Source organism: Canis lupus, chromosome 10 (assembly GCF_011100685.1).
Source record: "Canis lupus familiaris isolate Mischka breed German Shepherd chromosome 10, alternate assembly UU_Cfam_GSD_1.0, whole genome shotgun sequence".
In the NCBI taxonomy this organism is placed as follows: domain Eukaryota; kingdom Metazoa; phylum Chordata; class Mammalia; order Carnivora; family Canidae; genus Canis; species Canis lupus.
The window spans coordinates 11,296,600-11,322,800 of record NC_049231.1 but is presented as its reverse complement, the minus strand read 5'-3'; the positions used below and the strand labels follow the sequence as shown (position 1 = coordinate 11,322,800).

Below are 26,201 nucleotides of genomic sequence, written 5' to 3'. Positions count from 1 at the left end.
AGTGGACAGTCTTGGCCATTCCAAAAATAGAAGCACAGAGTTGTACCTTTGATTACCCAAATAATATTCAGTATTCAAGTTTAATTTCTATTTTAACAAAACTCATTACAAAAAAAGTTTTTAAGACCCAATAATCACATTGTTGAAACAATTCTTAATCATTTGACATTTTTATTTGTAAATCAATAAATAATATATACTAAGCCTAAAAATTTAGACAATTTAACACATAAGCATGGTAAATGAAACTATCTGCAGATTTGAATGTTTTGTAAGGACCATAATCACTGCACAACATATGCTGAATGTACATATATTTAAATATTCTATTTATATATTTTTTAAAACAGATACTTCTCTAAATTTTAAGAAGTGGAAATCATTTAAAATATGAAGAGTAAGGGTTAGGGATGAGCTATATATCCAATTCGAATTACATTAAAACCCAAATATAAAATATAAACAAAAGTGAAATTTTTCTAAAAAAAAGTATTTACTATTTCTCCTTCCAAAATAGGTAAATTACACTACAGAGAAGAAATCTATATGTACAGATACGAGATCCCCCTTTGATATGTGTAAAAAAACAATAATTTTATGTTGTCTAAATTTTTAGGGTTATATAGTTAGAAATATAGAATTCTACTTTTATAGACATGTCCATTAGGGGAAATAAGTTAGCACAATCATTTGAATTGGTTGTCTACATACTGGACAGGGCTTATTCCTTTTCTTTAGCTTCTTTGCACACGTGAAGCATGCCATAAGATGTCCTGTTTTGCCATGAACAATGCAACCGTTTTTAGGTCGACCTTGGCAAATCACACAAGGTTCAATGGCATTAAGGGGAAAACTAGATTCCACAATTTCTTCTTTGTCTTGTGTTTCTTCTCTCTCAAATTCTTTGACATCTTCTTGGCTGCTATAAATGATGCTGTTAGAAGTTGATGGCTGAGAATAGTCCTCACTTTCTTGGGAGTGGGAGGCTTGTGTGATTTTATCATCAATTTCCTCAGCACATGATTCTCTGGAATCACTGGCTGCAGCTTTTTTACAATCAGGGACATCAAAGCCCTCTTCTACTTGTGTTGAGTTTTCTGGTGTGGCTTTCTCAGGGATTTTCCCTTTATCTTCAGGAAGCCAATTCTCACGAAGGGCCCAACATCTATTGCAATGAGGTGGAAGAGGAGGATTCATTTCATTGCATGAGGTACACTTCCAATAGTCCTTCAATGAAAAAAGAGAGTTTCTGTAACCCTTTAACAACTAGTCATAGCCAACATGAGCAATTTCCAAGATGTCTGAGGTAAAATCTACCATACAGTTCAATTTCCAGCATTTCATGTTTTATATAAAACATTTGACATGTAACAGTCTTTCCTCAAGAATAATTATAAAGTACAGAATTTTTTCCCCAAACCATGCTAAAGAATCCAAAAAAAAAAAAAAAAAAAAAAAAGTATTCACCATGATCTTAACCATGTACCAAATAGTTACGTTTAAGGACACAGATACAGTTGGCTCATTTAGTTGAAGCAAGCATGATGCAGTCTTACTCTGAAGTGAGGCCTGTATCCACTTCACTCTCTTAAAGGTTTAACCCTAGATACCATGCCCAATGCCCACCCAATCAATCTAGATGAAACTACTGCCCAATGCGTCATTGAGACTGCCTTAGAAGTGCTCTAAAACCTGGGTTCAACTGAGTGTTCCCTAACTTCATCCACAAAGGAAACACTAAAACATTCGTCTCAGCAATCTTTGCCTGCTAAAATCTGTCATCCTTGTCACTATCCAAAATATATGCCCCTTATCCATACTCATCTCTGTGTGTATTGCTTCTCTCATACCTCAACCTACTTCCCAAACCTTTCTGCCATCACAGAGTTTGGATAATAAACTCCCTCCCTTAACATCCATCCTCAGCCTTTTTCACAAGCACATCCTGAGATGCCTGGGTAGCTCAATGGTTAAGTGTCTCCCTTCTGCTCAGGTCATGATCCTGGAGTCCCAGGATCGAGTCCCACGTCGGGCTCTCTGCATGGAGCCTGCTTCTCCCTCTGCCTGTGTCCCTGCCTCTCTCTCTGTCTTTCATGAATAAAAAAATAAAATCTTAAAAAAAAATAAGGAACATATCCTTATCTTAAATGAAGCATGATTTTTGCCTGAGGACAATGTCCATGTAAAACTTGCCATGAACAACCATTTTTAAATTGCCTCACAAATGACCTAAAAAATTAGCAGTAAGGATGGAGACTGTTCATTCTCCCACATGAGTTCTTTCAAGTTCCCAAAACAGGCTGCTACCCAACTGATAAAATCAAAGGCAAAATTTTTGTAATATGGGAGAGGAAGTGCTTCAAAGAGCCCAATAAACTGCAGGATCTATGTCTGACATCAAATGTGTCAACTAGTTACTTGAATTATTTTCTAATACAGTAAAAATTTTTTCAAAAGTTTTTACAATTTCATCTTTTTTGCATTTGGATAATTGTTTTCAACTCAGCAAAAAAAAAAAAAAAGAAAGAAAATGAAATTTCCTATTCAAATATAATTAAAGGAAAGGCAGTATTAACAAAAATTAAAGCATTAATATTCAGTTAAAAATCCTTCCATAAAATAAATTAATTAATTAAAAAAGAAAAAGGAAAAAAAACAAACAAAGGGTGGTAGAAAGGGAGGCGGGCGGGGGGTGGGGGTGATTGGGTGACGGGCACTGAGTGGGGCACTTGATGGGATGAGCACTGGGTGCTCATTCTATATGTTGGCAAACTGAAACCAATAAAAAATAAATATAAAAAAATAAAATTAAAAAAGAAAAAAAAATCCTTCCAATACTTCAAGAACCTCCTGAAGCATGAAACATAAATGTTTCAAGTCCTGAATTCTTTCTTTCATTGTTACTTTTTTTTTTTTTTTTTTAAGAGAGGAGAAGAGAGAATTCTAAGCAGACCCCACACCCACCATGGAACCTGATACAGGGATAGACCTCAACAACAACCTTGAGATCATAACCTAAGCTGAAATCAAGAGTTGGAAAACTTAACTGAGTGAGCCACCCAGGTGTTAGTCCTGAATTTTTTTTTTTTTAACATTTTGTTTGAGAGAGCATGCATGCATGGGGGTGGGGGGGCGCAGAGGGAGAGAGACAAGCAAACTCCGCCCTGAGCACTGAGCCCAATGTGGGGCTCGATCTCACAATCCTGAGATCATGATCTGAGTCACAATCGAGTCAAACACTCAACTAACTGAATCATCCTGGCACCCCCCACCCACAGTAAATCCTACACAAATCAGTAAGACTGGCAAAATGTTGCTAACTGTCAAAGCTAACTGTCAAATTTCAAGTACATACTTGAAATTTTCAATTAAAAAATGTTCAAAGTTCCAATCCTGGCACCAAAAAAAAAAAAAAAAAAAAAAACCTAAAAAATGCAGTAACAGATTCCAACACAAAAAATAAAGACAAAAATGCTTTAAAACTTTTCTAGAAATTACCTCACGTCAGGAAGCAGACTAGGCATGTTTTTCTAACCTTAACCTCTGTATTTTCTTGATTCCTTAAAAAAGCAGATGTATACTTACAGCTAAGGAAATTTCAGGATCTTCTTCAAATGAATCTGTATCACTCTCCCCTGCCTGATACACAGTTACTCGATACACCTAATAAAACAAATCCATTAGCATCAATCCATCACCTTTTTTCCTTAACCAGAAAGGCTTCTTAGTGATTAGTCCTAAACGAATAGCATGTACTACTGTGTATGAGAAAAATCTGAGACAGAGGTCAAATGGAATAAGTGAGTATGAAGGGGGAAACGTGAAGGACCATGAAATCCTGACCCATTATGGTTAAAAGGCAACAGACACAGGATATTTAAAATGAGTAAGGCAAAAAATTCAGGATAAGCATTTCTATTTTATAAGTATGGAGATATTAAATAACTGAAATAGCTAGCAATGTTGAAGGTGGTCACCTCCAATGATTTTGACTGTATACTGTACTTTTTTAAAAAGTTAATATTAAAAGAGGGAAATTTATTTAAGCAAATTCTACCCCCCAATGTGGAGCTCGAAGTCATGACCTCAAGATCAAGGGTTGCATGCTCTACCTACTGAGACAGCCAGGTGCCCCAAAGAGGGTAATTTTTTAAAAAGTAAGACTATTATAAGAATGTTCACTAAGGACTATTGACTTTTTGACACTTACAGTTACAAGTATATAAATTGAACCAGAAGGAACTACCAAAGCCTTAAGTCCACAAAACAATATTCTAATTTGAACAAATCAAAAGTCAAAGATTAAGTGAAATCAGAAGACATTATTTCAACTATCATCAATGAATATAGAAAATATTGAAGAACTTTAGACTGTAATTAGAGAAATAAAACTACCTCATCATCTTCATCTGAGAGTTCTTGTCCTTCTTCACTAAGGCTATAATCTTCTGAATCAAGAGACTCAACTTCAAATTCTACACTGAATTGATCTGAAACTGAATCCTGATCCAACCAATCACCTGAATGTTCACTTACACCAGCATCAAGATCCTAAAATCAGAAGGGAGAAAAGTTGTTAGAGTACATTACCTGTTGGCCTCTGTAACAGCTTCCTAGCTCATCCCCATAGTCCTATTTCCTCCTTAGATCCATACTACACAATGACATGAGATTAAGATTCTGGGTTATTACTATTTATTTTCCCTGTTCAAAATCTCATTTCATAAAGGAATAAGACCAAATCCCCTGGACATTCCAGGTTCACACAGTAGGACCATATTAACATTTTCATCTTATCTCCAACTAGACACTCCTCTCCACCCCCCAAATATGAACAATCAGCCAGATGTACATTTTTATCTAAACCAAACTTGGCACTTCAACTTTCACACATTCCTTCTCACTGGAATTACTAAGTCCTACTCATCCTTTTCTGCTAAAGCCTCTGTCATTTCCACTTCTAATTATCTTCACTACTTACATATTTAACGTATTTTTATGTATAGATCTATAATTATAAATTTTGCATGTCAATTATGCATACTTTTGCATACATGAATCTTAGATATCTGAGTTAAAAACGTGTTAATCTCTTTATATCTTCAGATTAGTAGAATGCTAGTAGCTACAACCCACAGTAATTATGAATTTTTTTAATGATTTTATTTATTCATGAGAAACACAGAGAGAGGCAGAGACACAGAAGAAGAAGCAGGCTCCTTGCGGGGAGCCAGGTGTCTCATTATAAAAATTTCTTTTTTAAAGATTTTTATTTATTCATGAGAGACACAGAGAGGCAGGCAGAGACACAGGCAGAGGGAGAAGCAGGTGCCCAATGTGGGGCCCGATCCCAGGTCTCCAGGATCACACCCTGGGCTGAAGGTGCCGTGCCGCTAAACTGCTGAGCCACCCGGGCTGTCTTGAAATGTATTTTTTAATAAACTTTTGCTAATTTATTTGAAAGAGCTTTCAGGCATAATTTTAAAAATTTATTTTAAACATTCTGTATCAGCTCATATGGTTCCTCAATTTATAATGTAAGAACCATAATAAAATGATTAATCCCATAATATTTGCTGTCAGTGGCTAAGAATAGGCTCATATCAAAGCCAAAAGCTAGAACTAGGAAAAGTACATTCCTCTAAGAATCAGAATACAAACTTTCTTCTTCTTAATTTGCCACTAAGTAGCTATTTACCCTTGGACATATTTAACTTGTAAAGACCACAGCTACTTCATCTATGAGAGGAGTCTGGATTAAATGATCTTTAATATTTCTATTATCTATAAAAACAAAGTATTTTACAAACATTGAGGTCAAAAGACTTTTAAAAACTGATGTTCAGGGCAGCCCCGGTGGCTCAGTGGTTTGGCGCTGCCTTCGGTCCGGGGCCTGATCCTGGAGACCCGGGATGGAGTCCCACGTTGGGCTCCCTGCATGGAGCCTGCTTCTGTCTCTGCCTCTCTCTCTCTCTCTCTGTGTGTCTCTCATGAATAAATAAATAAAACCTTAAATAAATAAATAAAACTGATATTAAGAAAATAGTAGTAAAAGCAAAATTGACCATTTACAGTTCTAATTCTTAACAGGGACTCTATAATAAAGTAACCTAACAAACTGGATACTTCCATTAACTAGCATTTAGTGTACTAGGTTTAGAATATGAGGATAAATCACAAGACATTAAAGTTTCAGCAAATATCTTTTTTTTTACAAAGATTTCATTTACTTATTCATATAGAGAAAAGAGAGAGGTAGAGACACAGGCAGAGAGAGAAACAGGCTCCATTCCGGGAGCCCAATGTGAGACTTGATCCCGGGACTCCAAGATCACACCCTGGGCCAAAGGCAGGCACTAAACCGCTGAGCCACCCAGGTATCCCATTCAGCAAATATCTTCTATGGTAAGTATGGCAAAATATGGCCTACTACTCATCTGTTTTTATAAATAAAGTTTTACTGAACACAGCCGTTTCCTGTTCTCTAACAGCTGCTTTAGCCCCACAGCAGATGTGAGTAGCTGCAACAAAGACAATGGGCCCACAAAGCCCAAAATAAATTACTATCTGGCCCTTTACAGGAAAGGTTTGCTGGCACTGTTCTAGGGTGCTATGGAGAAGGCAGATTAAAAGCTATTTTTTTTAAAGTTGTGGCTAATGTTCGAAAAAGAATGACCCACCCAAAAACTTTAAAAATACTGCACATGTAAAAAGCATCAGACAGGCAAGATCTGGAAAGATTAATTTTGAAGTCAGAAGTCCGTGGTTTTGCCTGAATTCCAACTATGACAATTATTAGGTATGGGATCTTAAACAAGTTATTTTAAACCCGCAAGCTGATCTTTCCCATCTATAAATGGAATTTGAGGCTGCTGAGATAATATCATGTAAACTGCCTAGTACAGAGCCTAGAATAGAGCCTAGTAGCTTCCTCAATTTACTAAACCCAAAAGAAAGAAAGATGGAAGGCAAACGCATGTTCCTTTAACCCCTTCACAAATTGGTGAACGCCATCACCAAATGAAGACTACAACATTCTCAGATAAGCTAAGATGAGGGAAAAAAAATCCTACCTTACCAAAAGCTTTCACAACTAGAAACTCAGCCTGAAAAACCATTGATTTTTAGTAGACAAGTTTTATTTTTTTTTTTAAGATTTATTTATTTATTTATTCATGATAGACACACAGAGAGAGAGAGGCAGAGACACAAGAGGAGGGAGAAGCAGGCTCCATGCCGGGAGCCCAATGCGGGACTCGATCCTGGGACCCCAGGATCGTGCCCTGGGCCAAAGGCAGGCACTAAACCACTGAGCCACCCAGGGATCCCCAGTAGACAAGTTTTAGAAGACAGGAAAGGCTAGGACTAACAAAAAGAAAATTATCCTCTGTTGCTTTGGTAACAAGGCAGTGTCCCAGGTAGAAAGCAAAAACAAGGACTTTAAATGTCATTTAACTAGAATTCTGAGACAACTTTAACAAAGACTAAGTTTAAAGAGCATAGGAATTCTATTTAAATCATCTGTAAGGCTTTCTCTCCCCCTGAGCGGCCTGAGGTGACCTCCGGAGATGGTTCGCTACTCACCGGACCCAGAAAACCCTACAAAATCATGCACGTTGAGAGGTTCAAATCTTCATGTTCATTTTAAGAACATGCATGAAACTGCCCAGGCCATCAAGGGTATGCATATCCAAAAAGCCACCAAGTATCTGAAAGGTGTCACTTTGCAGAAGCAGTGTGTGCCATTCCGTCACTACAATGGTGGAGTTGGTAGGTGTGCGCAGGCCAAACAGTGGGGCTGGGCACAGGGTCGGTGGCCCAAGAAAAGTGCTGAACTTTTACTGTACATGCTTAAAAATGCAGAGAGTAACACTGAAGTTAAGGGTTTAGATGTAGATTCTCTGGTCATTGAGCACATCCAGGTGAATAAAGCCCTCACGATGCGACGGAGAACCTCATGGCCGGATTAACCCATACATGAGCTCTCCCTGCCACATTGAGATGATTCTTACTGAAAAAGAGCAGATTGTTCCTAAACCAGAAGAGGAAGTTGCACAGAAGAAAAAGATCTCCCAGAAGAAACTGAAGAAACAAAAACTTATGGCCAGGAGTAAATTCTGCATAGAATAAATGCAAATAAAATTTTAAAAATAAATAAATAAATAGATAGATAGATAGTAAGGAGTACAATTATCCAAACATGAAGCTTGTGTCCATGTCAAGCTTTCTTTAATTGGATTCAATTTTCAGATTACATGCATGTGCTCTCAAGAACCTGTGTTTTCCCCCACAGCATTTACTCCACATCTTAATTACCTGTTTATTTTTTTTATTTTTTTAAAATTTTTATTTATTTATGATAGTCACACAGAGAGAGAGAGACAGAGACATAGGTAGAGACAGAAGCAGGCTCCATGCACCGGGAGCCCGATGTGGGATTCGATCCTGGGTCTCCATGATTGCACCCTGGGCCAAAGGCAGGCGTCAAACCACTGCGCCACCCAGTGATCCCCTTAATTACCTGTTTAATTGTTGATGCCACGTCTCCCCATGAGGGCAGGGCCAATATCTACCCTGACTACCACTCCACCCCACTGCTAGACAGAACCTGGCACAGAAAAAACACTTACAGACCCACTGACTGAAGAAATTGCTCTCAAGGCCATCTAGTGGCCACAGAAGTAACAGCTCTATGAAATTCTAACTACAGGGCACATCTGTATCCTTAGAATCACTGAGTTGGAAGACAAAATAAAAATGTAAACAATGTTAAGAAGTAACATTACAGAAAAACTAAAAATAAGGTTACTAGCACGCAACTTCATTCACTCCCTACACCTTCCAAGAGATATAAAACGATCACTAATACCCAGAATAATGATCACAAGGTGCCGGCATATCACAAGTTCCATTTTTAGTATTTTAAAGACAAATATGGGGAACCCCAGGTGGCTTGGTGGTTTGGCACCACCTTCAGCCCAGGGCCTGATCCTGGAGACCCGGGATAGAGTCCCGCGTCGGGCTCCCTGTGTGGAGCCTGCTTCTCCCTCTGCCTGTGTGTCTTTGCTTCTCTCTCTGTGTCTCTCATGAATAAATAAATAAAATCTTTAAAATAAATAAATAAATAAAGACAAATACTTAATGACCAGAAAGAGAATATTCCATTTGTCAGGCATTCTTGTTAGCAAAAACTTTTTTTTTAACCAAACTATTTTCAATGACATCTCTTAAGAACTTCTAACGCTTTGGGATATCGTATTAATAATCAAAAAGTACTAAAGTACATCCATGCAATAACATACCTATATTCCACAGCCTTAGTAACAGACTTTTCCTGATATCTAAGCCTATGTACGACAAATGTGTAGCTTAGACTCTGCTGACTGATTTGCTGGTAGCTATAATAAAAAGATACTGTTACTCTCAATATTCAAAACAAACCTGCCTTAGAGTTCTAAGATATTTAACTCAACCAAATTTGCTTTTTCCCTTATTTTTTAAAAAGTAAAACTATAAATCCTCAGACCACTCTACACTCCAATTTACTTGAATTGAGTTTACTATTGGTACAGGGGCCCACAAAGATTCTCCAATATGTAGGATGATACTAACAACTATTAATAAAGGTACAAATTTTATTCACACACCCCGCAATTGCTTATCTTCCACCCTTCTCTCGAACCTGGGGTTTTGGGAGTAGAGAAAATTTATACGGTTGTTTTATTTGACAGAAAAATTTACCACAGCGTAGAACAGCAAGTGCATAGCATACACGTATGTGTATTCTGTCCAAGTGGACTGTTAGAACTAGATTTTGAAAATAAGAGTCTTGTGTTACTTAAAATGAAAATATTACCGGATTTGATGGCGTCCCTGTTGACTCACTGCTACTGCTTCTTTCACAACATATCTCCCTTATTACACACAGAGCAAGGCTTTCATCAAAGGAAAGGGAAATACTATCAGATTTGTGGCGCTTTCTCTGCCGTTCACCAGGTAAATCATCTGCATGTTCTTCTGTATGCATAAACAAAGACAAATCAATTAAAACCCCATACTAGGATTCAATTTAGCAAATGAGCTCCCTTGAGTACCCAGTTGTACCAAAATTTAAGTTCAATGGAATTAAACAGAGAAAATAGTCAATTACTACTGTTTCAAAAGTCAACACTTCTAGTGGATCTGTCCAACTGAGAGCTACAACAGAATGCTGTATTTATTTTAGAGTAAGCACTATGCCAAATGTGGGGCTTGAACTCATGACCCCAAGTTTAAGAGTCACAGGCTCTACTGACTGAGCCATCCCCAGAACACTGCATTTTATTTTTATTTCTTAAAAAGATTTTATGAAAAAAATTTATTCATTAGAGGGAGAATGCTCACAAAGGGAGAAGCAAACTCCCCTGCAGAGCAGAGAGCCCAATGTGGGGCTCAATCCCAGGACCCCAAGACCACAACACAAGCTGAAACCAAGAGCTGGATGCCCAACCAACTGAGCCACCTGGACACCCCCTACTTAGAAGGTATTCTTAACATTTCAATTTCCTCAGTACTCTGTATTTTCAACAGGAATCAAAACCAGTGAAAATATAGTATATTTTGTTTTAAAGAATAAATGATCTCTGACTTAAAGTCAGAATGTCACCAAACCTGTCAGGAACATAAATAAGAGTCCTACTGTGTAGTATATCAAATATAAAAATAAATTCCAAGTGAATTCAATAACCAAACACAAAGAACAAAATCATCCAGATACTTGTAAGAGAACATTCTTATAATACCGGGGTAAAGGGACCTCTGGGTGGCTCAGTGGTTTAGCGCCACCTTTGGCCTAGGGTGTGAGATCCTGGGGTCCCGGGATCGAGTTCCACATCGCGCTCCTCACATGGAGCCTGCTTTTCCCTCTGCCTGTGTCTCTGCCTGTCTCTCATGAATAAATAAATCTTTAAAAAAAATTTAAAAATACCAGGGTAAAGAAGTATGATATAGCACTACAAAACCTTCAAGAAAAGTTTATCAAGATTAAACTATATCAATTAAGGCCTATGTGGCAAAATAAACAAAACAAAGCAAATGTCAGACTAAAAGAAAATATCCGCAGCATACTTAAAATGGTTACTATACATTATATACACCAATCAAGTAAAACAAAACAAAATTTGATTAAAAAACAAAAAAAGTCAAAAGGCACCTGGTAGCTCAGTCAGTTAAACACCTGCCTTCGGCTCAGGTCTTGATCCCAGGGTCCAGGGATCAAGCCCCATATTGGGCTCCCTACTCAGCGGGGAGTCTACTTCTCCCTCTCCCTCTCGCACCACCCCCCCGTTCCTGATCTCTAATAAATAAAGTCCTTAAAAATAAAAAAATTAAATTAAAAAAACTCAATGAAAAAGCAATTCACAGAATACAAAGAATAAACATGAAAAAAAATCCCCTACCTCCTACTGACCAGGGACACATAAATTAAAACAAGATACCATTTTTTACCCACAAGAATTACAAAAATTAAAATGAAAGACAGTTTCAAGAGATTTGAGAATACATTTTTATACACTGTAGAAATCTAAAATAATACATTTTGTGGGCAATCTCTAGAGATAGAGAAATACCTGCAATATTACTTTAAAACGTAGGTAGCAAGGGTGTTCACTGCAGCCTTTTACTGAAGTAAGTACCAAATAGGGTTATTAATTAAACTATAATCCATATGCCCGAAACAGGTACAACTCGCATACTTCTGCTCACTCCATGTCCTTCTCTTGACCATCCTGGCCAAAAGACATTTTTCCCTCTGAATTCTCCACTTTTATATCCTATATTTTAAGTAATTTTGTGTTGATCTCCACAACGAGATCACAAGTTCTTGATCTAAGTTCTTAATCATGTTTTATTCCTTATAAAAGGTGATCATGGTTGAAGCCTAAACCATGTTGATTCATAATTTTTACTTCCATTAAAAATAGTAATTGGGGCTTTTCCTGATTATTAAAATATATACTCATCATAGAAATATTTAAAAAATAGAAAATTTTTAAAAAGTAAATTATTTCTAGTGCTACCATAAAGATAACAACTACTAACATTTTACTGTAATAATTTTCCAGTTTACATTTTTTATTTCCTTTTTTTTTAAAGATTTTATTTATTCATGAGAGACAAAAAGAGAGAGAGAGAGACAGAGACACAGGCAGAGGAAGAAGCAGGCTCCATGCAGGGAGCCCGACATGGGACTCGATCCCGAGTCTCCAGGATCACACCCTGGACTGCAGACAGTGCTAAACCGCTGAGCCACCTGGGCTGCCCTTATTTCCTTTAAAAAACATATTTGAGGGACCCCTGGGTGGCGCAGTGGTTTGGTGCCTGCCTTTGGCCCAGGGCGCGGTCCTGGAGACCCGGGATCGGGTCCCACGTCAGGCTCCCTTGCATGGAGCCTGCTTCTCCCTCTGCCTGTGTCTCTGCCTCTCTTTCTCTCTCTGTGTGACTATCATAAATAAATTAATTAATTAAAAAAAACATATCTGAATCACACTACGTGTACTATTTGGGGGTAGTTTTGTCTTAAATCTTCCTTTATATTATTTTTAATGGCTGCAGAATATGGGGTCTGTGACATAGGTTCATATATTATCTTTTTTTTTTTTAAGATTTTATTCATTCATTTGAGAGAGAGTGAGTACATGATCAGGGGGGAGAGGCAGAGAGAGAAGCAGACCCCCTCTGAGCAGAGCCTGACGTGGGGCTGGATCCCAGGACCCAGAGATCATGACCTGAGCCAAAGGCATAACCGACTGAGCCACCCAGACGTCTCTATACTGTTCATTACAATTCAACCATTTAGTCCACAAATCTGAGCACCTGCTTACTGTCTGGCACAGTGCTAGGCAGTGAGTATATACAAAAGTGAAGTCAACTGTCATCCCTGCCACCAGAAGTTGTTTAATTTCAAACATCAAGGCAATTGAAACATAATTATTTACAAGCTATAGTGAGTACTATGAGGAAACAAGCAGGGAGCTAAGGAAAAGAAAGAATCTGCTTTTCTGGCTGGTTAGAGACAGCCTCTTTCTGAAGGTCACATTTAAGCAAAAACAGAAAAAATGAGGAGCTCACCTCATACACAAAGATAGAAGAACTCCTGGCAGAAAAAAACTGTGTGTAAACAGCCTTAAGGCAGGAAGGAATTCTGACTTGAGAAACCAAATAATCAATACAATGGAAACAATAAAGGTGGAGGGAAAAGGCCAAAAATCAGGTTAAACGTAGATCATGGCCTTGTAGGCCAAGGTAAAGAGTACGGGTTTTATTTGAAGTAACCAAAGTGGCTAAGCAAGAAATGATATAATTCAATTTACCTTTTACCATCTCTTTTGGTACTATGTGAAGGAACACAAAGAGCAGGAGTAAGAAAATCGGGACACTGCTGCTGTGATCAAGGAAGACAGGGCAATGGCCTGAACTAGAGTGATGACATTTTCTACCATGTATGTCTTCAATTATAAATGATGCTGTAAAATTAGTGTCTCTAAATATATAATCTTTGAATTTGTTTATATCTCTAGGATAGATTTCTAGAAGTAGAGTTACTGGGATAAGGGTAAGAACTCCAAGCCTTTTTAAATCTGTAAAGGTTTAACACCAACTTATACCAACTGATACACCAATAGTCTATCACTGCCAACACACAAGTTAATAAGGATGAGTCTGACATGGGGCTGGATCCCAGGACCCAGTTTCTTTGCAAGAGTTGCAATAATTTGATAGCCTAGAAAAAACACATTTGCATTTTTTATTGTCTATAAAGCAAAATCACTAAAATCCACCCCCCTTTCATATTTTAGTCATTTTATATTTACTATGAAAAATTTGGGTTTTTGCTTTTTTAGCGATATGGATCTTTAATATTTTATTCAATTTGAGGGAACTTTTTATGTGATAAGGGTATTAACACTGTCAAATTTAAAGCGAATATCCATCAAATATCTTTTTCATTTATCTTTTAAACTCATTTGGAATTCATTTTCATATATGGTACAGATAGAACTTGTTTTTTCTTCCCCAAATAACTAACCATTTGTTCCAGTCCCATGCAGTTAACAAATATCCTCTGTCCTTTCCGCTCTCTGCCTTCATGGACATACGAGTCTGGGTTTTTATCTATTCTATCTCACTGATCTGCTGAATTCTTCTTTCATCTCAATCACAGTTTTAGTTATTATGAATTTTGATCAAGCAATAGCCTTCTCCACAATCTTTTCTCTATAAAAATGTTCTCCGCTATTTTATCTCATTGTCAGTTCTACGATATTATTTACTTTGGTTTTAAACTCAGTGCTGTGTTTTATCACTTATTAGAAACAATAAATATTTTAATCGCTACAATAATTAAGAATAAGGGCTAAAATAGTTTATATACTTGTCCTCTATTACCTTGAATAATAGACAGCTGGCTAACTATAAACTCCAGTGGGGCCCAGGAAACTGTGCCTGCTATAGTCAACCAGAAAAATGTTGCTAAGAAATTTTTAAGCCAAATAAATCATATAAAAATAGGTATGAAAGAAACTCAGAAATGCATTCATCTAAAAGCAAAAAACCCCACACAATTTCATTTAGTCTAAATGCATTAATTTTATTAGAAAATAAACAGTCAAAAGCTATTTGAAAGTGCCAATTAAATAATCATAAATACCTGTCTCACTAATTGTTCTCCTTCTAGATGAGGTAGATGGTCTAGAAATCAAATCTGAAGATGAAGGTTTCTCTTCCTGCAACTCTTGCACAGGGTCCTTAAGCATTCAAGGCGGGGAGGCGGGGCGGGAGGGGGGGGCAGTGTGGAGGGGAGAGAAAAAAACAAAAACGAACTTGTAACACCAGGAAGCTAAAAATTACTTGTTTAAAATAATCTAACTTTCAAAAAACATTATAAAATGTGTTCATTCCCAGATTACCTTTTGATCACTCCCACCTTCACGGTGACAGCTATTTTCACTCACAGATGTGCCTGAATCTGATGGTTCTGATGGGGGGGGTGGGGGGGAAGGTAACAACAACAAAGAATTACAAACTAGGAAAGAAACTAGTTTGTCAGGCCAGGACAAACTTACACAATTTAATCTTTCAACAAACATTAAATGTGTATCTCCCAGGAGCCAACCTCATGCTAGATATCAGAGATGTAAATAATTCAATTTTAATACAGAGTAGCATTACATTAGAAGTAATAAAAGCATAATAAACACGATAAAAGAAGTATTGTAAGATAAATCACTGGAGACGAGAGCAATCTGGTAGGAATAGGGCAGGTCTGAGGAATAAGGAATCAAGAAAGGTTTTACAGTAGAATATGAAGAAGTAGGACTAAGAAAGGCTATTCCAGAAGAGAATACTCCATGAAAAAAAGCATCCAGAAGTGAATTACCAATGTTTGTTGCAGGGAACTATAGGCAGTTAATTATTACCGGCATGTAAGAAAGCTCATAAAGGATTCTGTGTGTCTTGTGAAACAGAACAAGGATGTCAACAAGTAGCCCTCGTGCCGTCAATCCTGCATCGTTGCATCCTTCCTGGCTGACACTTTAGAATCTGCCCAATGGCACTGTTGCAACCACTCACTGTTAAAAATGTTTAATCCAATAGATAAAACTGATTTGCAGTACACAGCAAGTTTTTTATCCAGAGAACAATAAGGAACCCCTACATGGTCACTTTAAGCAGAGAAGTGACATATCACTTTGGCAAAATAGAGGGGGCGGTGGGGGGGGGGAGAGGGGGATAGGGGGAGAGAGAGAGAGAGGGAGAGAGAAGCAGGGAAGCCAGTAGTAGACAGTAACTGCAATAATACAAATGCCAAAGTATTAAAGCCTAAACTGGGGCATGGAAAAGAGATCAATTCCAGATAAGTTAAAAAGGTAAAAACCAACAAGGCCAGGCATCAGATACACGAGGCAAAGGAGAAAGGCATTATGGAGGATGCCAAGATTCTGCCTTGGGTGGGTAAACAGGTAGGATCATTCACCAAGAGAGAAACTTCAGAAGATAAACAAATTAGGATGGAAAGATAATGAACTAAATGCATGAAACTCATTCTGGTAGGTAGGTTTAGCTTGTAGTTGGATGTACAAGACGTGGAGTTCAGAAGTCAAAATTTCAAATACACACAGAATATACACAGTTGCCAAAGATCATAATCAAATACCCTGTTACTCCCTCGGAAACATCCTCACCTTAATGGGAATGTCAGGCCCGCTCACTAACATTTTAAAATTATGCACATTATCATAACAGTTTATTTCTTTTTATCACAGGTTATGTGGATTTTAAGTTGTAGATACAGACAAGCTATATTTCATTTTAATATAATAAATAATATATATTATATTAATATGTTGTTATATCTGTATTATGTTACAATGCAGATTAAATAAAAAGGAAATTTTGAGAAGTGATAGGTTGATAACAGTTACAGAAGTGCAGAAATGAATTCTACTAAACTGAAACCTGAAACAAACTCAAAACGGAAATACCCAAATAATCCACAGGTTACCAACTCATTAATATACAATTTTTCTAGTAATCTACCCAAGGTTTCTTTACATGAATGAATCAATACATCAGGGTAATATTTAAGAAAACTGAAAATGCTACTACAATACTATAGTTGCTTGCTTTATTTGCCTTCATTTGAATTCATAAAGAGTTTTTGTAAAACAACAAAACATGTCACCAAACTAACAGTCACTTCTACTCTAGGATAAGACAGTGATGTCCTTTTCTGGGTCTTAAGTCCTAGCTTTGGAAGAGCATTCAACTCAACACATTTATTAAACATATTAATAAAACACCATACTGTTAATATATAATGCAAACCTGCTTAGGAAACAAGAAACAGAAATACAAACAAGTATAACAAAAGAATGTGTAACAAAACCTAAATACACAACAGTGGAAGCACAAAAGAGTGGTCAGTTCATTGTACGAAGTAAACAAGCTTATGAGAACAGTTCTTAAAATTATAGTTGAGGGGAGGCTATAAGAAGTCTATGTTAAAAAAAAAAAGTCTATGGTGTGCTGAGAGACCGCTCCTACCCGTACTCAAAGCTGTGTGCCTCTTTTTACCAAGTCCATGTATGAAGCCTGAAAATGGCCAATGTATTTACACCATGGGATCAGAAAACACCATAAATCAGGGCATTTCCCCAAAAAAAGTGGGTTGTTAAAGATTTACCAGTATATCACTGTATATGTTTATGTGTATCTCTACTAAAATAAGAACCCAATGCTTTCATCAGATTATCCACGGAGTATGTGACCTAAAAATAACCAGTTAAGAACTGTAAGTCTACAGGTAGGGAAATGCCATTTTTAATAAATTGATAAAAGTTTTGTCTATTATAAAAAACACACAAAAAAAAAACAAAAAAAACAAAAACAAAAGAGGACTCATTCATTCATTCATATTAGATATCTATATAACCTCCCAAAACCTTTCCAGTACACATTTCAAGGTGTGTTATACCTCTAATAAGCATGACCTCGAATTTATCTACCTTTCAGAAACAACAAACGTTGGTAAAGATGTAGAGAAAAAGGAATCTTCATGCACTGTTGGTGGGAATGCAAAATGGTGCAGCCACTGTGAAAAATAGTATGGAGGTTTCCCAAAAATGAAAAATAGAATCACCATATGATCCAGTAATTCCACTATTTAACCAAAGAACACAAAAATAACAATTCGAAAAGATATACACAGTATTCTTTACAAAAACCAAAATATGGAAGCATCCAAAGCGTCCACCAATGGATAAACGGATAAAGAAGATGTGGTACATATCTATACAGTGGAATAGCATTCACCCATAAAAAGAATGAAATCCTGCCATTTGCAACACTATGGATGGATCTAGAGAATATAACGTTAAGTGAGATTAGTCAGAGAAAGACAAATACCATATGATTTCACTCTTATGTGGAATTTAAGCAACAAAACCAAGAAAACAGATTCTTAACTATAGAGAACAAATGATGGTTATCAAAGGGGAGGTAGGTGGGGGAATGTGGTTAAACAAGTGATGGGGATTAAGGAGTCCACTTGTCATGATGACTGTCAGTTAATGTATGGAATTGTTGAATTACTCCATTGTACAGTTGAAACTAATATAACACTATGTTAATTATACTGGAATTAAAATAAAAAGAAAAATTTTAAAAATATTTAACAAATACTTGTGTACTGCTCCCCAAAAATCCAGAAAAGAAATATTTCTTTCTTTTTTTTTTTTTTTTAATTTTTATTTATTTGTGATAGTCACAGAGAGAGAGAGAGAATGAGGCAGAGACACAGGCAGCGGGAAAAGCAGGCTCCATGCACCGGGAGCCCGACATGGGATTCGATCCCGGGTCTCCAGGATCGCGCCCTGGGCCAAAGGCAGGCGCCAGACCGCTGTGCCACCCAGGGATCCCCCAGAAAAGAAATATTTCAAAACAAATTCTAATACTGATATTCCAAGGCTTAAATTGGTGGAATAAAGGTATTTAACTTTACATATCACAAATCTGCATTAGAACCTTAGTATTATGTTGCTTTAGTTCATACAATTCATTTCTTCCTGTTAAATGACTCCACATACACAAAATGTCTTTAAAATATTTTACAGTGCTTATTTATGGTATTCAAAATTAACTTACCATGCTGATTGACTACTACCAAGTTTCTGTAGATCATTGTATATATTTTCCTAGTAGGGACAGGGAAAAAAGGAGATGTACATCTTAAAATAAAAATATATTAAATAGGACTTCAGATTTTTATATACACGTTAGCATTAACTAAATTGTACATAAGCTAAAAATTTTAAATCACTGCATTCAAACTAAGTCACTGGCAAGCAAGGTCCTAAAAAAAAGCATCATGATAATTAGTTGTCCAATGATTACATAGTTACTCTTATTAATCACAAAGGTCTCTCTCACTGGAAGGATTTCCTATCTCCATTTCCTGAAATGTGTCTTGTTTGGACTTTACCAAAAGACCCCAGAGAATGAGTGTGAATGCAGAAACAGGGTTGATATATCTATTTTCAAACAAAAAAGAAAATTTCTATCTCTGTGCTTAAAGTTTAAAAGTAGACTGCCTAGGGACACCTGGCTGGCTCAGCAACTAAGTGTCTGCCTTCAGCTCAGGGCGTGATCTCGGAGTACCTAGAACAAGTAAGTCCAAGTCCCATGTTGGGTTCCCCACAGGGACCCTGCTTCTCCCTTTGCCCATGTCTCTGCCTCTCTCATGAATAATTAACTAAAATTAAAAAAAAAAAAGGCAGTAGACTGCCTACAAAGACAGTGGATCATGCACAATTGTAATTTTGATTTCTATCAACCATGGACCAATCACCTAATGGATTTTCTTTCTTATATTAAAATCTATTAAGAGATGAAGCTTCCTTCATTCATTTATAAACACAGACTGAAAACCTATGATGAACCAGTCACTATTCTAGAAACAGGAAAAAAAGAAATAAAATGGAAACAAATCTCTGCCCTCATGGAGCTTACATCCCAATAGAAAGACAATTCACCTATTTTAATTTTCACTGATATTATGGCATACTTTCTTTTAAGCTAATGATTTTAGACAATGTTACTGGTCACATGATATAATTTCTAATTCTCATCATTAAGGGGAAATACCACTCCCAAATATTTCTTTTCCCCTTGGGACTAATGATACAGCTCCGTAAACTTATAAATATCAATATTCCTATTCATATTCTTTTTCCCAGTCAATAATTTCCCCACTGTTCAACTATTCAACATAGAATTCAAGTCAAAGATAATTTTTTAAACTATGCCTTCAATCTGAGAAACTATAAAATCATACCCCAGAACATTATCAGAAGATTCAACACTCAAATGGTACCAAGTCACCAATACAGTTAATTCTTTTTTTTTTTTTTTTTTTTAAGATTTTATTTATTTACTCATGAGAGACACACAGAGAAAGACAGAGCAGAGACACAGGCAGAGGGAGAAGCAGGCTCCATGCAGGGAGCCCAACGTGGGACCCGATCCTGGGTCTCCAGGATCACACCCTGGGCTGAAGGCGGTGCTAAACCGCTGAGCCACCCAGGCTGCCCTAATTTTTAAATTTATACAATAAAGCCTAGATCCCAAGGCCAAATGCAAAATAGGAATATAAATCAGATAAATATTTATACAGTGTTAAATTAAAAAGCTTGACAAAATTAAACATAGTATGTTCACAACTGAGTCAAAACACATCTACACGTAATATAGAAATGACAAGTTAAAAATACCATTTGATAAAAAAAATAGAAATAAAAAAATAAAAATAAAATAAAAAAATACTATTTGATGACAAACTAGACTTTTTTTTTCCTATTCTTCATTTTATGCCTTTTCCTACTGTCCAATAATGAATACATATTATGCTTATATAATGAAGTAGTTTCAGAGTTATAAATTTTCCATTTAAATACTATCTTTTTAGCTACACTATTATTGAACATTATACTAGTAGAATCTAGTTGTTTCATGTGAAAGAGTATTCCTCCCATTTATTAAGCTACACATCATACTAAGGCTCCACATGGACTGTACTAAACCAAATGGGAAAAGGAATTCTAATGTAAGGAAAGAATGACTGAAAAAACAGTCTTCAGTTCCTAATAGAGTAATTCTAGAAATGTTAGCTGGGTTAAATTTAGCCGATTAAGTGCTATGATGATGTATGACAAAATATTCTCCAAAGTAAGGCTCAAACTTAAACCTTTACCACAGTGTGGCCTAAAGACTACCTTTCAAAGTAACTGCAATAATATTTTTAAATACACAGTAATTGTGACTAACATTTTTTGGGTAAATATTTATTTATGAGAGTATACACAAGCCGGGGACGGGGAGAAGGAGAAGGAAGAGCAAACTCCTCACTGAGCAGGGAGCCTGACCCAGGGCTCCATCCTAGGACCCTGAGATCATAACCTGAGCTGAAGTCACCTAGGCACCCCTGTGACTAACATTTAAATGCCTTCTCTGTGTCAAGCACTGCTTCTTACACATTGTTTCTTCGTAACTTACACATGAGGTATTTATATTATCCCTACAAGTAGGATAAACTGAGGCTCAGAGAGGGTAAATCAATTTACCCAGTCACACAGCTAGTAAAGGACTGAGCTAGGTCTCAAACCCAGATTTATTAGATTCCAGAATTCAGGTTCTCAAACAATATGCTATATTCAATTTCTGCATGCAACAATTTTTCTCTAACAAAAGGAGGAGGTAAACTGAAATGTTTGCCCAGCTGGCTTTTTACAACGGACTAAACTGAAGAATTTACCTGTGCTCTTTCACAGAGAAGCTTGGCACTCCAAACAAATCTCCTAGAAGATCATTGGAACAATACACAATATGCTGTTGCTTCTCATCATACAATCGTTTAGTCATAATATACTGGCCAAGATAAAATATCACCTGAAATAGAAATAGGATTCTGAGATTAAAGAAAATTAAATGTTAGTTTCAAATACATTCAACTTCTCATTTATCTAAAGATGGTTAAACCAGCAACCATACCCAAAATGGTCTAGAATAACAACTATTCTGTACTCTTAAAAAAAGCTTCTAAATCTTTTCCTTTTAATTTATGGGAGTAGACACTGCTTCTCCAATTTACTTAAATTATGTATGTGTAACGGACTTTAACTCTGCCCAGATACCTAGGTACTACGTATATACATACTAGAAGGGAAAGGGCAGCAAAATGCAAAACCACTGAGAGCAATAAAAAGTTACAAAATCAAATCATCAACTGAAATATAGCAGTGACCTAAAGTCATTTATTAAATAGTCCCAAACACCATACAGCTCAACAGCCTGAGGTCATCACAGGTGAGGATGACAGGAAAGTGACCAATTACATCTACACAACAGTTTGGAAGAATTTGGTGAATAAAATAAACTCTTGAAGACATCAATATAATCTATGCAACAATAAATAATCAAAATAGTAACCGTGAATCATGCATATACAGTTAAATATTGTATGCTCCACTAAAACAATGAAATAAATGATACACCTTAAGACATCCACATACAAACCTATTAACCACCTAAATATCTATGGTTTTTTTGTGTTTGGTTTTTTTTACAGTTTAAATGTACTTTAACAAGTACTATCTCATTCTTCTGCTACTTCATAGAATTGTTTTCACTGTATTAGAGATAAGGAAATGGGACCTGGTCTTCTGACTCCTAAGTCCAGAGTTCTTTCTACTTCCCCATACTAGCTGTCATCACTCTCCCACATGCCCCAGAACAAAGATCCCACAACTGGAAACTCAATAAAGCTTTCTACACCTTTATAATGGCCTAATCAATTTCCCCCTTATTTCTATCTACTTTTAAATGTATACCTTTTGTTTCCTTAACCAATTACATAATGATGAGGACAAACCAAGTTAACAGCCATAAATACAGCTTTAACCTCAAAAACATCCTTAACCTCCATGCTTCCCTGCAAGCTACCCTACTGTCTGTAGACTTAACTGGTTAAACCGGCCTCAGACTTAAAAGAATATTACCTGGTGACTATGGATTGAAGAAGACAAGTTGATAGGGGGAAAGGAAGAAGACTCCTACACTCCTACCAAACATCCCATACAGTTTATAAAAAGTGTGGCTGAAAAAGAAAAAGGTGCAGAGTCTCTTCCTGACCCACTAACCTGATGTAGATAAGGTACTTCAGTGTTTTGAGCACTCTGGGCCCCACAAACTAAGTGGGAGAGATGGGGAAAAGGCAAACTTCATTCACAATGAAATTGTGCCTAAGATGGCCCAATCTCTCACTGAAAATCATGGTTCTGTGCACAAATTTAAGGCTAGAGAACAATACATTGAAATGTATCCGTTAAATAGAACATATGTTCATGAAGCAGCTCACCTCTATCCCAGAAAGATCAGTATACTGTACTCATGTATCTCTAGTGCAGAAGTTCTTAACCTGGGATCCATGGATGCCCAAGAAGTCCTTGGATAGAATTCAGGGGATCCATTAATTTGGATGGAAAAAAAATTTCTATCTATATTTTCATTACTTTTTAACTGAAATTTAGCTTTTCCTTCAATTATGAATATAGGCAACAAACCACAAAGTATTAGTAATACCTGTGATTATGTCACCAGTAAAAATCACAAGTGTTTTCATATCATACTTTGCTTGGTGTAAACATCTCAAAATAGTAACTATCCTCCTCACTACTTTGAAATTACATAAAATCTCCTGCTAAATCTTATTATTCAATGTGCTAACACAAAAAAGCACATATCACAAACTTGTTTACTATTTTGATAACTGTATTCTACGTAATTTGTTTTCCTTTGTAATCCTATACATTTTGGTTTATGCATTTAGAAACTAGATTCTGAGAAGACTTTTCCAGTCTGCCACCTAAGTCCACAGCACAAAAATGCTAAGAACCCCTACAAAGCCTCCCTTCATCTCAAGAATTCCTACCTGACAAATGATATTCAAGTATAATTAGAATTTCAGCTTCAATTTATAATCCAAATGACAATACTTAATATTGCTGCTTACTAAAAAAAACAAAACAAAAAAAAATTCCCTCTATATGGTCAATTTCTCCCCATGGCCACATGTAACTAACAAAACATTAGTTATCTTGTTAACTCTTTATTTAGCTTACCTCTTTCATAGTATAAGTGTCTTTTTGTGCACCTACAGACTTCAACAACTTCAAAAGCAATGGCTTTGGTCTAACCTACAAAGAACAAAAAGCTGCTATTATACTTCCAAAATTATTCCAGAGCTATAATCCCCACAGCAAGCATGTCCATGAAGAACTTCAATAAAGGTAGATGTTGTATTTAACAATCTCACAAGATTAGAACTCAAAAATTAAGTCATAATGTTTTCACTAAATGTAACAGACAATAGAAACTGAAGATCATAGACTTATCAAGGCAGTTGGGAAAAAATGCTGATTTCATTACTATGCAAATAATCACAGAATCCTCAAGTATCATCAGCTGCAATCAAACACAGTATCCATGCCAAGGCAGTGAAAACTATTCTTTTCCTCCAGCTCTTTCTATTATTTGCTTACTACCTTAAACTTAGCTATAAATGGAATACTCCAATAAGATTACCACAAACTAAATTGCAAAGTCCAAGAGAAAAGAGTAAGTCTTTAAGGTAATTCTGTTTCCCAATCTTTTCTTCCCACACATTAGGCTCCTAAAGGCTAGAGGATTTAAATAACTCAAACTGACAAGGATAATTAAAAGCAGATCTGAGGCTGCAATTCACAACCCTCAACTACAAACCAGCATTTTCTTCCTACTATATCATGCTGCCTCTTAGGTGATCTACATTTCAAATACCTACTGACAAGTATTTACTGAGCTTCCACCACGCACCAGACAGCAGTAGGTACTGGGAGGGCAAATGGTAAATAAAACATGAGCTGTGTTTAAGGAACCCACCAAATAGATTGGGAGTCAATTTTTTCTATAAAGAGCCAGATGGCAAATATTTTAAGACTTTCCTGCCAGGTCTGGATTCAAATACAGATACTGAACCCAATGGCCATGGCTACACAAATAGGCAGGAGGTCAAATACAGCCCACAGGCTAGGGTGTACGTGACCCTGATCTAGAGATTTTACAATCTCTAGATATTGAGGAAATGACTGGCAAGGAGGTAGGGATATAATATTCTCTTTCTCCCTAACTGATGCTGCATCAAAATCTGTAAAACTCAAGGGTCTTTACAGCTTGCCACCTCCACACAGACAGGTGCCTCTGTTCCTCTTCTCAATATACTCTTTTCCTTTATCTAACTTTGAAATCTAACAGCATCCCAGTTTGGAATAGAACTCTCAAAACTAGATTTAAGAAAAACTGCCTATTTCTAGCTAATCAACAGAATATTATCTAATAACCAAAACACTTAAAATACACAGTAAGTGTGGTATTGAATCTTTAACTTTTCTGCTCGCACTTCTGTGTGTGTCCTTACATATACACTTCACTTTTAGACTTAATGAACTCTCTCTTGAAAGATAAATTTTTTCTCCTGAAATTTTATGTATGCTATATTAACTTCAAACTACAGAAAACTCAAAATAAAAATCTGTAAAGGAAAGCCATCAGTTTATTAAGACCTAAAATACGTATAAGAAAACTACAAATACCATTCTTAATCTTACATTTAATAACAAAAAGAAATACAAAGATAGATCTAGATGTACCACAAGAAAATACAGGACTCTATCTGTATAATCTTGGGATGGGCAAGTTCTTCCACAGCATGATATGAAATGCGAAAACCAACAAGTCCATAAACTGGACTTCACTTAAACATTCTCAATAGGAAAAAGACAACAAAGTTCTATGCAATCTTTGTAAATGACAGATGTCTAATACATTTGAAACACAAAGAACTACTACAAATTATTAAGAAAAACACAATAGGGCAGCCTGGGTGGCTCAGCGGTTTAGCGCTGCTTTTAGCCCAGGGCCTGATCCTGGAGTCCTGGGTTCCAGTCCCACCCACATCAGGCTCTCTGCATGGAGCCTGCTTCGCCCTCTGCCTGTGTGTCTGCCTCTCTGTGTCTGTCTCATGAATAAATAAATAAAATCTTTAAAAAAAATAAAATAAAATGTGCATGTATGTATGTGGATACACACAGAGAGAAAGACCTAAAAGACACCGCCAAAAGAGAAGACTAGAATTTTCAGCTTCCAAGCTTTTTTACATTTCCCTGATGCCCAAAAATCTTTACAAGCGTGAGTTAACTTTTGTGACTTTCAAAAACCGTTTCAAAGAGTTAAACATTGACAAGTCAAAACAGAAAACAAATATTGGTTTGTAACGAACATGACCTCAGCATCCACGTTTAAGAATGTAATGGAACTCAATTTTATATCCAGAGTGATAAAGGACCCAAGAGAGAAAACAAGTACCGATTCTTACGGGCTGCTTCACACCTGCCCCTGACTGGCACAGTTTAGTTTCGCTTGGAGAACCGGGCTATAAATGCGGGTCTAACAGAAGTCAGTTGGTCACCCCCATAAATACCAACCAGGGTCTCCTGCTCCGAAGCTGGAATCTGTGAGGTGCTTACAGCACCATCAGTAGACACAGACATGTTGGTATTGCACATTTGCCT

General features: G+C 36.6%; 1 protein-coding gene across 1 annotated transcript; it reads right to left on the bottom strand.

Annotated features, from left to right (window-relative positions):
* Positions 1-658: 658 nt before the first annotated feature.
* Positions 659-26,201, bottom strand: MDM2 (MDM2 proto-oncogene). The gene is given in 10 exon segments (NM_001003103.2): positions 659-1,227; positions 3,586-3,663; positions 4,396-4,551; positions 9,857-10,017; positions 14,690-14,786; positions 14,949-15,016; positions 18,685-18,734; positions 21,350-21,483; positions 23,715-23,789; positions 26,115-26,201. Coding segments are annotated over 10 exon segments (1,464 nt in total). The 5' UTR covers positions 26,196-26,201; the 3' UTR covers positions 659-663.